The sequence below is a fragment of the Lithobates pipiens genome, unplaced genomic scaffold, assembly GCF_037356315.1.
Source record: "Lithobates pipiens isolate NorthernLeopardFrog02 unplaced genomic scaffold, aLitPip1_a1.2 Scaffold_18, whole genome shotgun sequence".
NCBI lineage: Eukaryota > Metazoa > Chordata > Amphibia > Anura > Ranidae > Lithobates > Lithobates pipiens.
Window position 1 is genome coordinate 598,561,808 of NW_027507758.1, and position 16,501 is coordinate 598,578,308.

Genomic DNA, 16,501 nt, shown 5'->3' on the forward strand with positions numbered 1-16,501 from the left:
GACAGCTGTATTAGATAAACGTTGGTCTATCTAAAGCAGAGTTGTACAGTTAAAATGTACAGTGTATGGTCAGCCTATGCCTCACCTGACGACAGGGTGGCAACATTGGTGTTTGATTTCACGGCAGAACAAATAGCGTGGTCACTCTATTATGGGAAGTGGAAAAATAACAGATTTACTGGTGGGATCAACAGGCAATAAAACTAGGTTAAAGAGAGGGATCAGGAAAACAGGCAGTGACAGACAGTATCATATTCAGTATGTAGTTTTATGTTTTGCTCAGTTCCACTTTAAGTATTACATAGGATTTCTCCCCTTTACTAGAGCACAACACCCAATAAAGCCATACACATAAAAACGTACCGCACCCGTTCTGGGTAGAACAGCGCCATATTCCAGACAAGGGCACCACCCCAGTCATGTCCAATGAAGGTCACCTGGGAAATACCCTGAAATAGAATGCAGATTATGACTTGAACACATTGTTCTCTCCAAAATGGGGCCGGAGCCCAAAAATGCAGACTCAACCACCATGCTTGATAGATCGCCATAGTCACGTTTTTTTGCCTGCCAATGAAATTTATTTAAATCTGACCACCCGCCTGCCATTCAGTCTTGTACAGATGTACTGATTCCTCTCGTCTACTGAAAGTGGATGTAAACCCTTACAAACCACTTTGACCTACAGGTAAGTCTAGATTAAGGCTTACCTGTAGGTCCAAGAAATATCTCCTAAACCTACACGGTTTAGGAGATATTTACCAGAAGACAGGCACTGCTGTCTACAGCGCATGAGCCAGCCACAGATCACTGCGATATGCCGCTCGTGTCGGCTCCCATGCACATGCGCGGGAGTGACGTCATCGCGGCTCTGGCGAATCACAGCGCCGGAGCAGCGAGACCCGGAAGTCACTCCGGGATACATGGCAGCGGCGAAGATGAAGACGGAGGACCACTTCGGGGGCTTCGTTCTCAGGTAAGTTATTCATAATGAGCTAGTATGCTATGCATACTAGCTCATTATGCCTTTGCCTTGCAGGTTGCCTTTTTTTTTTTTTTTTTTTTAATAGCCTTTACTTCCTCTTGAATGTTCTACTCTGATTTCACTGCACACTGCGAGCTTCTCACATTGTGCATTAGAAGCTGCAAGTCAAATACTGCTTTTTCTTGGCTGGAGGACGTCCAGCATCATCTAATCCAGGGTTTTCCAAACTCTCTAAATAAAAGGGCCAGCTAATTGTCCTTTGGACTTTAGGGGGGCAGGACATGAGTGAGTGGCATGAGTGGGAGTAATAGTGCCCCATCATTGGTATCAGTGGGAGGAATAGGGCCCCATCATTGGTATCAGTGGGAGGAATAGTGCCCCATCATTGGTATCAGTGGGCGGAATAGTGCCCCCATCATTGGTCTCAGTGGGAGGAATAGTGTCACATCATTGGTATCAGTGGGAGGAATAGTGCCCCATCATTGGTGTCAGTGGAAGGAATAGTGTCCCATTGTTGGTGTCAGTGGAAGGAATAGTGTCCCATTGTTGGTGTCAGTGGGAGGAATAGTGCCCCATCATTGGTGTCAGTGGGAAGAATAGTGTCCCATCATTGGTATCAGTGGGAGGAATAGTGCCCCATCATTGGTGTCAGTGGGAGGAATAGTGTCCCATCATTAGTGTCAGTGGGAGTAATAGTGCCCCATCATTGGTATCAGTGGAGGAATAGTGCCCCATCATTGGTGTCAGTGGGAGGAATAGTGTCCCATCATTAGTGTCAGTGGGAGTAATAGTGCCCCATCATTGGTATCAGTGGAGGAATAGTGCCCCATCATTAGTGTCAGTGGGAGGAATAGTGTCCCATCATTGGTATCACTGGGAGAAATAGTGCCCCATCATTGGTGTCAGTGGGAGGAATAGTGCCCCATCATTGGTGTCAGTGGGAGGAATAGTGCCCCATCATTGGTGTCAGTGGGAGGAACAGTGTCTCATTGTTGGTGTCAGTGAGAGGAATAGTGCCCCATTGTTGGTGTCGGTGGGGAGTATAGTTACAGTACCCAATCGTTGGTGTCAATGGGAGGAATAGTGCCCCAAGCGACGAATAAGACATGCAAAGGGCCACGTCTGAACTCCCCCCCCCCCCCTCCAGGCCGCAGTTTGGAGACCACTGATCTAATCCTTTCCTCCCCAGCCTGACTGTTTCTGGCCCTTTCATTCATTATACTTCAGTTCTATCAATCATGCAGGCTCAATGGGGGTATTACCTAGGTAGTTCTGCATGCAAATCCATCCTGTCTAGGAATGTCCACCAATCCTTCAGTAAGCTATGTATGGCACCCTGCCAGCCCCCCACCCCCCAGCCATGATCTGCCTGCATTGCATAGAGAAGCACAGCAACCCAGTGTGTCTAAAACAAGGTATGTCATGAAATTGAAGAATTGTATTAAAAAATGTATTTAGAGAGTGTTGATGAGGGGGGAGGGAAGATTCAGGGAATGAAAAAGATAAGCAGATTAAACTTCAGCTTTAAAGAGGATTTCCAGCTTATGTGGTGCTCTTTTTAAACCATACAATAAATGAATGGTCAGGAAATCTCGGTGGGGGGGAAATAAAATATTGATCTGCATCTTATAAAACATTCATTCTTCGATATGACTAACGCCACCACTCTATTAATAAAAATAATTATTGTTCCCACGTGGAATATGAATTGAAAATGGAGATACGGATCCCGGCGTTGGAATCCAGCAATATGCAATCAGACGCCTCCGTCTTCCTGCTGGAGTGCCGCGCTCGTTGTCTGGGCTCCGGCTCCCAGCCACAAGTACACTTCATTATCGGCTGCAATATGCACTTCACTGTCTCGGCGGACGCCCAGCCGTTGCCGGAAATCAAACAGCTGTATACTACACCGAGGAGTGACCTTTACGACTCCTCGTCTTGCCGCTTTATTACACACATTAAGTGCTGCAGAACAAACCTTTACACAGCTGAAAGGACCACGGCGTCCTTCCGAGAGGCCAAACTACATCAGACTGACTCATGCCAGCTAGACTTTCGTACAGAGTTCTGTATTACAAATATAATTTTTCTAGATCAATAAACCTGTCCTCCGGCCCTCCCGTTTGTCTTGCACAGTGGTGCAGGCTCCTCTGCTGGACTGATATAACTTACTCTGATTTCACTGCACCCCGTGAGCTTCTCACAATGTGCATTAGAAGCTGTAGAAAATCAGATGTAGCCTACCTCTTTTCTTGGCTTAAAGCGGAGGTCCACCCTAAAGTGGAGCTTCCGCTCATTGGAACCCTCCCCCCCTCCGGCGCCACAATTGGCACTTTTCAGGGGGGAGGGGGGTGCAGATACCTGTACAGTACAGGTATCTGCACCCACTTCCGGCGTAGATTCTGCAGAAGCTACGCCCCTTTCCGCAGAATCTACGCCCCTTTCCGAAGGTCCCCCGCTGCCTGCTGGGAAACACACGGATCCCAGAGACAGCGGGGACCATCCTTATTGCGCAGCGCGACTCACGCATGCGCAGTAGGGAACCGGGAAATGAAGCCAAAAGGCTCCACTTCCCGATTCCCATACCCAAGATGGCGGCGGCAGCACCCGAGAGACGATCGAGAGATCGGCTTTGGGTGCCGACATCGCGGGTGCGCTGGGCGGGTAAGTGTCATTATTTCATTATTTTAAAAGTCAGCAGCTGCAGTATTTGTAGCTGCTGGCTTTTAAAAAAAAAAAAACGGCGGACTCCCGCTTTAAGGATATCCAGCTTCATTTAGCCCAGGGGTCTCCAAACAAGATCAATAGCCATTTAGATCTGATTAAGAGGCTTCTCGGCCTTTTGGCTCAAGTGTAGTATCTGTTGTTATCAGTTGCCAAGAGGAGGTGCTGTTCTACTGCCCCGACTATGGTGGAGGTTGGGGTGGTGGCTATGCAAATCCTCTGGTGTAATGGTACCTAGACGGTTAGTATGGGTGCAAACCGAATCCAGGGTGCCCATAGGTTATTGGGCAGCCGGCAGTAGGTTCCCCCCAAGAAAGCCAGAAGGGTACTCCTGGTGAGGATGAGGGTTGCAGTGGTTTGGCCGAAGGCCGGGTGCTGAAGAAAGCCCATGGTGCATGTGCCCCTGGAGTGGCAGTCCAGGGGTGCCGTAAGCTCACAGTGAGTGAGGGTCAAATGAGTTATGGCACCAAGGTCACTGCACTTCCGCATTTTTTTCCGCACCTGCCTTTTGGGCCGAGCCTTTTTTTTATTCCTGGCAGAAGAGCTGGCTATTGTTTCACACAATGGCACCTTTACATGTTCGCCACTTTCCTTCTCCCCACTTTTATTTGTCCGTTTGTCGTGTTTTGTCACTTTCACTTTAGTGTCCTTCAGACTTTAAGGGGGTCGGTCTAGGGCCAGTTTTGGCGTACAAAATGTCTTGGCATCCAGTGGGAGTAAACAATGTACTTTTTTTGATGTCAGTGGAGAATAGTGCCCCATCGTTGGTGTCAATAGAAGGAATTCTGCCCTATCACTGGTGTCAGTGAGAAGAATTGTGCCCTTTTGCTGGTATCAGTGGGAGGAATAGTGGCCAAATCGGCATCAATGTAAGGAACTGTACCCTATTGTTGATGTCAATAGAAAGAATTATGCCCCATCATTGATGTTAATGGAAGGAATTATGCCCTATCATTGATGTTAATGGAAGGAATTATGCCCTATCATTGGTGTCAGAAGAAGAGGGCACTCTTCGCCGAAGCTAAGCGCCAGCTGCGTATACATCACTACTCTTATGCCATGCTTTTTCCGGCCCGGCTCCGGGTCGCGGGAGAGGACAGGGCCCACTTTTTTGATACCCCGGAGGCGGTGATCGGCTGGCTGGAGAACAGGGCGGCACCGCAGCGGGAGGCAGCTTAGACCTTCATGCTGCTGTTGGATGTCGGGACGATATGTTTAATGGGGAAATGGGGGTGCGAGGCGGACTGGATCCTGTTTCCCGGACTGCATTTGTTCTTTGGCAAGGTACTGTACTTTTTTACCGCCCCGTCGATTGCGGTGGCATGATGACCTGGTCCGGATGTTTTCCTTGCCGGTAGACTGGCGACCTCCTCCCCCCGGCTCCCATCCCAAACCCCTGGTGTCCTTCCCCGATCCTCTCTTTCTCCTGGGCCCCTTCTCCCCCCCGGCCCCCCCTCCCCCGCCTCCATATTGCAAAAGCCGCTACTTTCCAGGTTTATTTGTGTTCCTGCCAAAGATGTTCCATCATTTGTCTGCCTACTGACTGATTTGTGTCTTTCCAGCGGACTCTGAGTTCTCATGGCACCCTGGACGGACGCGGGACGTTGGCCTGCATGTTGCACTCCGCAGCCACTTGACCATCCGCGGATGCACCCGGGGGCCATGCTCCTCACGGTGTTGCTCGCTCTTCAGAGTGCAACCGTCACATTAGGTTTATGTTCTAATGGGGCCTTTACAGGGTTCCGTGAGCCGCAGGTTTGCAGGCTCGGGCTTCAAGCTTGGTTTCCCCGGGCCGGGCGGTGTCGGCCCCTGGCTTTGGCCTTTTGGTCGGGCCGGGGCCGCGCCGAACGGCCCGGTGCATGTTATATTGTATATCTATTCATGCTTAGTTTCTTAAGTTTTCTATGATGGTATGGGCTGTGCCAGTTTATGACAATTGAATGTTGGTCGATGTATTTTTGTGACAGTGGGCTGGGTATTCTGTTGGTTTTTTTTCTGTGTTGTGGGTGGCGGGAGGGGGTGCTGGTTCCTCTCTTCTAATACATCTATGAGATTTCTGTAATGGGTAGCCTGAAATGCCTCACCTGGAATGTTAGGGGGATCAGGGCGAAACAGAAGCGCAGTGCAGTCCTGACCTATCTCAAAGCTCAGAAAGCGGACATAGTGGTCCTGGTGGAGACTCACCTTACTGGCCACCTGCTACTGACGCTTAAAAAACCCTGGGTGGGCTGGGTATACCAGGCCCCGTTCTCTGCTAACTCCAGGGGTGTAGCGCTGCTGGTGTCCAAGTCCGTGCAATTTTTACTCATCCTGCTTAAATCAGATCCTGAGGGGAGGTTTCTCTTTTTACATGCCCGAATTAATGGTAAGGAACTTCTTCTTTTGGCTATTTATATACCCCCCCCCCCTTTCAGTTTACTGTCCTAAACGAGGGCTTAGCGTTTATGTCCCAATTCCCTACTGTCCCGGCGGTGTGGCTGGGGGACTTCAACAATGTCGCACACAGAGATCTAGACAGGCTTGTGTTGACTCCCCCACCCGCGCTGTCACCGGGGCTTATAAGGTTTGGCAGGTTCTTCCTGGAGCTTGCTCTGGTGGACACCTGGCGACATAGTTTCCCCACGGGCAAACAATACTCCTGTTTTTCGGCGTCGCATTCTACTATGTCACGGATTGATTTTATTTTTATTTCCCGCCCCCCTTCTCCCTTATTTGGGGGAGGTGGGGTTTAACCCGCGGGTGCTTTCGGATCATGCCCCGTACTGGGTCGTGCTGCGTCTCCCAGGCCCTCCACAGTCCTATTCCTGGAAACTGAATCCTTTCTGGTTGGGGGTGACCCCTGGACTGGAGGATGCGGGGTCGGAATGGGAACTATTTTTCGATACGAACAGCGGTACGGCCCCTTTTACGCTGGTCTGGGACTCGTTCAAAGCACATGCTCGGCTGTTCATGGCCCACCAAATTTCGCAATATCGTCGGTCGTCTGCCGAGGCGTTGCTTCAGGCAGAGCACCAACTGTCTGTTGCTGAACGGGAATTCGTTGGAGACCCATCCCCGAGTAAGGCTGATTTTCTCAAGTTGCAATCTAGAGTGGTGAACGGCTTGCATATTGAGCGGGCGGAGAGAAATATATTCCATATCAAGCAAAGGGTGTATGAGTGTGGGGAGCGGGCTGGTCGCCTGCTGGCCTACCTGGCGCACGTGGACCAGCGCCCCCCCACGGTGGTCTCCTTACGTGGCTCTGATGGAGTGCTGATCTCTGATCCCGACGCGGTAGCTGAGGAGTTCAGAACATTTTATGCATCATTGTACTCCTCGGTAGCCACCAATGCTGGGGACGGGGTGGATGGGCTTCTCGAAACTCTTGACTTACCCTCGCTTACGCTAGCTCAGGTAACGCTCCTAGAGGCCCCTATTACCACCGATGATATCGCGGAGGCGATGTCCCTGCTAAACTTGTCCAAAGCTCCTGGTTCGGATGGGCTTCCCCTCGAATTTTACCTAAAAAAAGGTGATACCCTGACTCCTAGGCTGCAAGAACTGTTCTCTCACATATTCGAGTCGGAATCTCTTCCTCCCTCAATGCGTGAGGCTTACATAGTCCTCATCCCCAAGCCCGGGAAAAATTTGGAATTCCCTGAGTCCTATAGGCCTATTTCCTTGCTTCAGTTGGACATCAAGATCCTGGCCAAGGTCCTGGCTATCCGTCTGAATGTGGTTATCCTAGACCTTATCCATCCCGACCAGACGGAGTTCATGCCATCCAAAAATGCGGCTTATAATTTGCGGAGGCTCCACATGAACCTACAGGCGCGGAATGGCCTGGTGGGGGCTAGAGCGGTGGTGTCTCTGGACGCAGCCAAAGCGTTCGATTCAGTGGAGTGGAGGTATTTGTGGAGCTGTCTACGGCGCTTTGGCTTCGGACCCCGTTTTATTAAATGGATTCGCCTCCTGTATAGCGGCCCTTGTGCCAGGATCTTGGTTAATGGGCGGGTATCGTCCCCTTTCCCTCTCTCTCGGGGTACTAGGCAGGGCTGCCCCTTATCCCCATTGTTGTACGCCATAGCGGTGGAACCGCTTGCGGCGGCTCTCAGGGGGCACCCTGATATCAGGGGGCTTGAGTGTGGCAGCCTGGAGGAGAGGATTAGCCTGTATGCAGATGATATGCTGTTGTATCTGGCGGATACAGGCGGATATGTCACCAGATCCCCCGAGGATTACACCAGGCTAAACATAGATCCCCTGGTGGCTTCCATGAAGGTCAAAATTAAGGCGTGGGCCAAGCTCCCTCTAGGCGTTCTGGGCCGAATAAACTTGGTAAAAATTGTTATTTTACCGGGGTTTTTATACGCGTTTTGGCACTCCCCTGTTTATTTGCCCCTACGGCTGTTTAAATCCATAGAAGCCCTGCTAAACTCCTTTGTTTGGGGCTCGCAGCGACACAAACTATCGTGGCAAGCATTGAAGTGCCCTGGGGATCTGGGAGGGGCGGCCCTGCCAGACTTTGCCCTGTACTACCTGGCGGCCCAGGTGTCCCACTTCTACCACTTAGACAAACAGGACAGGGATAGATACTTGGCATTTATTTGCCCCAAGCGTGGATACGTGATCACCCATCCCTTCCAATTGATATTTAGAGCCTGTGCCTCAGCGGAATTCCGGGGGAATCGCAGGGGACTCCTTTACGCACATTGCAGGATCTGGGAGGTGGTTGGTAAGAAGTTGGTTTTTCCTGAGACCCACTCCCACACCCCGCTTTGGGATAACCCCGGCTTGGGCGAATTGCGCCTGCTTCCTGGATACTCGATCTGGCTCATACATGGGATTAGATTTCTTTCTGACTTATATCGAGAGCGGGTGCTGAAATTGTTTCAAGAGCTCAAGGAGGAGTTTGCGCTCCCGAACTCCATGCTCTACAGGTACCTCCAACTTCGCCATGCTCTTCAGGCGCAATTTGGGCAATCCCCACCTGGGGTGAGTAGCCTGGCGGTAGTGGATGTGCTCTTGGGGCAGGACCCACGCAAATTGATATCTAGTATATACAACCTTTTGATCAGACCCCCGGCGATTGTATTGACAGAGGCCCTTAGGGGGAGATGGTTGGAGGATGTTGGGGGACTTGAGGATGACGAATGGGAAGAAGCCCTGGACACTGGTAAAAAGGTCTCACCTAAACTCTCAGATCGCTTCACTCACCTGAATATTCTACATAGAACCTACTTGACACCGACACGCATTGCTAAATATAAACCGGATTACAGCCCCCTTTGCCCCAGGTGTGGTAGCCTAGAAAGCACCTTTTTTCATATCCTGTGGTCTTGCCCGGTGATCCAGTGTTTCTGGTCTCAAATTGTCAGATTTATCCACGACAAAATGGGATCGCCTCTGACGCTATGCCCCAAACAGTGCCTTTTGGGTGTTTTCCCTGATCCGGACTCGGACAAGTACCACAAGATATTTTTGCATGAATCTCTATTTATGGCTAGGTTACTGGTGGCGAGAAAGTGGCTACAAGTCCAGCCCCCCACGCCTCAGGAATGGGTGGCTGTGATTAATCAAGTACTCCCATACAAGAAAGAACTATATGCTCATAGGGGTTGTCACTCTAAATACGCTAAAGTTTGGGACACATGGTTGAATGAGGCCGCCACATGCGATGAGCTTCCCTCACAGGGGCTAGGTGATCCTGCATAATTGGATCGGGGAGGGTCGGGACTGCACTGCGCAATGATGATACTGCAATGTTGAAACTTGTGATCCCCTGATGTAGTGTCCCCTTGGATTCGCCTTATAGACTTGTTCCCCCTGCTATTTATGTCTGTTTTTTTTATTAGTTTCTTTCAGCTTCTTGCTCATATTGATATATTGGGGACCTGCGTCCCCCCTGCCACACCGAATGTATTTCTTCTAACTCTCCCGCTGTCGTGATCTCTGTATTGACCAATGTCTGTACATTCTCTTTTTTGTATTCTCAATAAACCACCACGTTGTTTGTAAAAAAAAAATCAGTAGGCCTCAACCCTCATGACCAGAGTTATAACGGCAATGTCCTTAAGCCAGCTTTTGTGAAGAAAGGTGTTAAACCGATCCTTACACAAAATGGACGAAAGAGTTTGCTTTGAGGAGGTTGCCCTCAAGCTCTGGACACCACATGCAAAAGTCAAGGGTGGGCTGGCTCCTAGACTGTAGAGTTTAAATGTGGCCTGGATCCTATTATATGGACTGTACCATCATTTTGGGGTTGGTAGCCCCTGTGCACAGGTTTCCTTACCCCATGGTTGGTACCTATGCCACACTAGACATAACGTCATGCCAAACATACTTGAGGGGAGAGTGAGCAATGGTACTAGTATACTCCATAATGTTGGGTCATTTGACCTCATTGCTCACCTGATTCCATACTAATGATAAACATCTTTGTATGTGTGTTTTTTGTTTAATTTGTACAGTTACATTTCATTTTTTTCTTTGTGATGTTCTTGGAGAACTGAACAATATTGTGACATTGTTACAATTTATAATCCTAAAACCTGAACTTAAATGGTGCCTGACCTTTAATCCAGTCAAGCCGTATTATGCTATAGAGTGAGCTTTTACTCATTCACGCCCATCTCTATATAGTGCATTTGCTGCACATTTAGTAAATATTCCTCATACGCATCCAATACAAATAACTGTGTGAGTGCTGAAATCCCCTCAAAGAAGATTATTCTGTTCTCTCAGTTCCCCTTCGCTGAATGACGACTGTCCCAAGAAGGATAATTACACCACAGCAATACACTCATCACACATCTCTCTCCACAGTGCTGCAGTCTTTTTTTTGTTATAATCAATCAGCCTGAAGTGAATCGGTCACAAAAATTTCACCTGGGCTCGTTAGCAACACCAAATCACATTCTTTTGCTAAAGAAGTAATCATCATTCATACAGTGGCTTAGTGCAGAGGTCCCCAAACTACGGCCCACAGTTGGGGTCAATGATTGAAGATTAACGTCAGCAGATACTTGTCAGGGCTGGGCTCAGCCCTTCCTTCTCTGAGCTGGGCGCTCAGCTGTCGGCTAATTGCCAGCTCCTATGTCTCCACAGTTACTCAGCTGTTGATGATCCTGCTCGTCAGTCCTGCCTACTTAAGCCATCCAGTCCAGAGGAGCTCTGCCTTCGCCTTGGTCACATCACAAGAAACTATCTCCTGCGTTCCTGTATAAAGACTGGCTTTGCTGACATCCCTTCTGGCTCCAGATCCTGCTTGCTGTTCCACTACTTTGATCCCTGACATCTGGCTTGGCTGACTATACCTTCCGGTTACTGAACTCTGGCTATGTTTTGACTACATTTGTTCTTTTTACTTTTATTATTAAACAAGTGTGATTTAACTGTACTTCTGTCTCAGTCTGATTTCATGGACAATACTCCTATGGTCTCTACTTCTGATGGAAGGGGGGACTCCTAAGTCAGCTTCAAATGTAAAGGGGACTCACATTGGGGACCCCCCAATGTAAGGGGGGACTCTAATGGGAACCCTGATGTAAGGGGGGGGGGCTCTGATTTAAAGTGGTACACTGATGGGGACCCTGATGTAAGGGGGGATACAGAGGTATGGGGGAAACAGATAGGGACCCTGATGGAAGGGGAGAATCCTAAGGTAGACTTTGATGTAAGGTGGCTTTGATGGGGACCCCAATAGAAGGGGAGACTCTGATAGGGACCAGGATGTAAAGTGGAATTTGGATGCAAGAGGGACTCGGATAGGGACCCTGGTGGAAGGGGGGCACCTAAGGCAGACTCTGATGTAAGGGGGCTCTGACAGAGACCCCAGTGTTAGGGAAGGCTCGGATAGGTACCCTGGTGTAAGGTAGCACTCTTTTGTGGATCCTAATGTAAAGGGGGGGTCTGACAGGGACCCTAATGTAAGGGGGATTCAGATGTAAGGGGGACACTGATAGGGTCCCTGATGGAAGGGGGGACTCCTAGGGCACTGATGTAAAGGGGCTTTGATGGGGACCCCAATAGAAAGGGACACTCCGATGGAGACCCTGATGTAAGGCGGGGGGGCTTCGATGTAAGAGAGACTCTGATAGGGACCCTGATGGAAGGGGGACTCCTAAGGCAGACTCTGATGTAAGGGGGCTCTGACAGAGCCCCCAATGTAAGGGAAGGCTCTGATAGGGACCCTGATGTAAAATGGGACTCTTATGTGGATCCTGATGTAAGAAGGGACACTGGTGGGGATCCTTATATAAAAGAGGGGGCTCCAATAGGGACCCAAATGTAAGAGGAAACCTAATGGGGATTTTTTTTGGCCTGTGATCATTTGTAAAATATACTATGCGGCCAATGCATGCTAAAAAGTTTGTAGACCCCTGGCTTAGTGGTTAGCACATCTGCCTTGAAGCACTAGGGTCCTTCATTCACACTCCGGCCAAGACTCTATCTATAGGGAGTTGCATGTTTTCCCTGTTTTTGTGTAGGTTTCCTTCCGGGGTACTCTAATTTCCTTCCAGACTCCAAAGACATGCTGGAAGGATAATTGGCTCTAGTGTGTGTATGTATGTATGTATGTAAGTTAGGGACCTTAGATTGTGAGCTCTTTGAGGATAGGCACTGATGTGAATGTACAGAATGTAAAATACTCTAAAAATTGTTGGTGCTATATAAATATATGCAATACATAAATAAAATACTGTTGCTTCTGAGCTCCCTTATGTAACCGAAAGCCAGGGCAGCCTAGATCACATTGTTTTGTTGTTGGGAAACTTTTGGGTGCTTAATGTCATTAAATGTTAACTCAATGTTAATCAATGTGGGTGCATTTTTATAATTTATTTTAACAAAATGTTTCATGTCAGTGCATATTATTACATTTTATTGACTCACTTTAAAGCAAATTTATAATAAATATATTATACAGATTAATATTCACTTTCTTTGTGGAGCTCTTGTATAGTCAGGTAAATGAAATGTTCCCATTCACTAAACAAAATCTCTATTCCCTGGGGGGGGGGGGGGAGCAGAAAACAGGCCTGTGATCCCCCCTCCCAGCACTCTTCCATCATATGAGCTCAGCAGACAGCAATAAAAGTGGGATATAAGAAGGGAAAAAAATTGAAGTGTTAAAATTGGTTACAGGGCAGAGGTGAGCTGTATAGCTGTGATGGGATTTATGTCCACTGTAACCAAGAATGAGAAATCCACTCATTACATAAAAAAAAACAAAAAAAAAACATATCCAGACTCTTACCAGCTTCTCCAGAAAAATCACCATGTCCTATAAAAAGACAGAAAAGATAAAATAAGAATTCCAATATTTTAGGCTGCAAAAAAATAAAAAGACAGGCCTCTATTCCACGCACCTTGCAGAGTTCTTGCTGAGAATACTCTTCTATTTCTAAAAATAAAATAAAAAATGTGATAGCATTATATATAAAATAAACAATTGTGTCTGATAAGAAATACATAAAATAAATGAATATAAATCTATATTTATACATTTAAAAATATATTATATATATTATATTATAAATTATTAGACTAATGAAACTTTGAAATAAAAACCTTCCTGCTACCATTATATATATAAAAATAAAATAAATGACAGTAAACTGTTGGTGCTATAATAATTCTGAATAATAATAATAATAAATATTCTCTGTGATTTTCTATGCAATGCGGTGGCTGGTGGGAGAGGCCAGCAGGGTGCTGTATGTAGCATTGATGTAATTGTATTACTATCTGCACAGCAACATGCCAGACAGGACAGCAGCTTCAAGCAGGTTTAAAATGCATTAACAAAACCACTTGCATATCTCTTTCCTAAAGCTCATGCACTTTGAATGATTGAGCATTTATAATGCAAGCAAATGTAAAAAAGATATCATAGAAACTCACCATTTGGAGCAGAGGAATCCCCGTAGCCTTTCATATCTAGAGCTATAACCCGGTACCCGGCGTCAGCCAGAGCCGGCAGCTGCATGCAAGACAAATGTTATGTGCGTTATTTACTCTGGAAAGCCGCAAGCCGAGCACAGCAGCACTTAAAGCAGGACTCTGCTTTAAAAATCCTTGCATATTAGGGCTTGTATTCAACGTCAGAAGGGTTTTTCATTTCTCTACAAGTCTATGGAATACAAAAACCACTTAAAGCTAAAGTTAAAGTGGAACCCCCCCCATAAAAAAAAAACAAAATAAAAAAAAAAAAACGTATGCATGCAGCTCTGCATACTATATTTATAACACAATGCAGGTATTTAAAAAATAAATATATTGCGGCCCAATTCAAACTCACCACTTCCAGCGTGGTATTCCAAATCTAATGGCGCGTACACACGATTGGACTTTCCAGCAGACTAGGTCCGCTGGACAATCTGCCAGACTTTTGGCGGAGGTCCGATGGACTTTCCAAATGAACGGACTTGCCCACACACAGACTAAAGTCCGTTCATTTTGAATGTGACTTCAGGTACGACGGGACTAGAGAAGGAATTCAATCTCGCCGCTTCCATCGGCGAGATTAACACCTCGCGAGCCCCGTTGCCTGGTATGGGTTTTAAGGGTAACCCCGTATGCCAAAAAAACGGCGTGGGGGTCCCCCCAAAGTCCATACCAGACCCTTATCCGAGCATGCAGCCCAGCCGGTCAGGAAAGGGGGTGGGGATGAGCGAGCGCCCCCCTCCTGAACCGTACCAGGCTGCATGCCTTCAACATGGGGGGGTGCTTTGGGGAAGGGGGGTGCCCTGCGGCCCCCCCCACCCCAAAGCACCTTGTCCCCATGTTGATGAGGACAAGGGCCTCTTCCCGACAACCCTGTCCGTTGGTTGCCGGTGTCTGTGGGCGGGGGGCTTATCAGAATCCGGGAGCCCTCTTTAATAAGGGGGCCCCCAGATCCCGGCCCCCCACCCTATGTGAATGAGTATTCACCTGAGGGAAAAAGTGTCAATAAAAAAAAACAAACACTACACATTACACATCTATCTCACATTCTTCTCACATTCACTTGTCATATTCTGACATTTTGATTGTTTCATTTTTAGATGTCCCTTCAGTATTTGTCACTCCATTTTCAACACTGAATCTGTGTTTCATTCGTCCCTTGGACCCGCCGGGGTTGCCATCTGTGCACTTTGGGTGTCGCTTGGATTTTGCCCACTCAACCCTGGTCTGTAGCATTTTTGGCCGGCCTGACTACCGGTTTCCCGCACCACCTCTGCGTAGGTATATATGTAAGCTTATGGATTAAGTGTACATATGGGTTTCTTCATATTGTATATTTGTCCATTTTTTCTAGACTTTTTCCAGTTTGGCTGTTCTCTCTATTCATAGGCTACCATCATGGTCTTGCTCCTGATGAGTGATTAAAAAGTCACGAAACGCGTAGAGCTGTCAACTTCCGTGTTGTGTACACGTCTTTTAACAAAGAATGAATGTTCCATCTTTGATTTATCCCCATTTTTCGTTTTTGTTTTTATTTTATTTTGTATTTTATTATATATTTTTTATTTATTTATTTGCAGGTGACACCTTATTGTGCCACATATCCTGAGATAACTGATATTTATTGTATGTGAACATTCTCATGTAATTACTATCAAGCCCTTGTTGGAATATATACTCTAATGAAATTCTAAATATTAATGTATGATTATGTGTAATAATACGTGTAATATATGATCATTCTAATTTATTAAAATCAGTCCTGTATCTAAATTGACTCTCTTGCTTCCGTGTGCCTCATCTAAAGTCCCGCTTGTTGCTCCCCCCCTTTTTTTTGGGGATAAAAACACTACACAGGTTTTTAAAGTAGTTTATTTGGCAGCTCCGGGGGTCTTCCAACTTCGGGGTCTTCTTCCGACTTCTCCGCGCTTTGTGGTTCTTCTCGCCGGGCTCTTTTGCCTCTCTTTTGGTAGAGGAGGAGCCCTGCTTTCTCCTTCGTCATCGTCGCCAGTTTCTTCCTTCTTCTGATGTTGACACAACGCTCTCTCCCGCCATTAATGCCGTGGACACGGTGAGCGGCAACTTATATAGGCATAAGGGGCAGAGACACCGGGTGATGGCACATGGTGACCCCACCCTTATGACGTCACAGTCCCGGGGCATGCTGTGACATCACCCGGTGACCCCGCCCCTTAAGAGAACGTCGTGTCAACATCGGAAGAACAGAAGAAGGAAGAAGAATCGACGGAGGCGATGACGGAGAAATCCTGGCTCCTCCACTAGCAAAAGAACGGCAAAAGAGCAGAAGATAGCGGAGGAGCCAGACGAGAAGAACAGGAAAGCGCGGAGAAGTCAGAAGAAGACCCCCAAAGTCGGAAGAAGACCCCCGGAGCTGCCTAATAAACTATTTTAAAAACCTGTGTAGTGTGTTTTTTTATTGACACTTTTTCCCTCATGTGAATGGGTAGGGGTACAATGTACCCCATACTCATTCACATAGGGTCGGGGGCCGGGATCTTGGGGCCCTCTTATTAAAGGGGGCTCCCGGATTCTGATAAGCCGCCCGCCTGCAGACCCCGACAATCAACGGCCAGGGTTGTCGGGAAGAGGCCCTTGTCCTCATCAACATGGGGACAAGGTGCTTTGGAGTGGGGGGGGCTGCAGGGTGCCCCCCTTCCCCAAATCACCAACCCCCCCATGTTGAGTGCATGCGGCCTGGTACGGTTCAGGAGGGGGGGCACCGGGTGTGCTCGGATAAGGGTCTGGTATGGACTTTGGGGGGACCCCCACACAATTTTTTCAGCATAGGGGTTACCCTTAAAACCCATACCAGGCGACGGGGCTCGCAAGGTATCAATCTCGCCG

The 16,501-nt window shown here is 47.8% G+C and overlaps 1 protein-coding gene across 1 annotated transcript in view; it reads right to left on the minus strand.

Annotated features, from left to right (window-relative positions):
* The window catches only part of EPHX2 (epoxide hydrolase 2), a 185,634-nt gene that overhangs the window by 81,358 nt on the left and 87,775 nt on the right, over positions 1–16,501 (minus strand). Inside the window, exons 8-11 of the mRNA XM_077489223.1 lie at positions 13,595–13,673; positions 13,060–13,094; positions 12,948–12,974; positions 364–449 (exon numbers count right to left, since the gene is read on the minus strand). Of these exons, the coding sequence (XP_077345349.1) occupies positions 364–449; positions 12,948–12,974; positions 13,060–13,094; positions 13,595–13,673 (227 nt within the window). The remainder of the gene's footprint in view (positions 1–363; positions 450–12,947; positions 12,975–13,059; positions 13,095–13,594; positions 13,674–16,501) is intronic.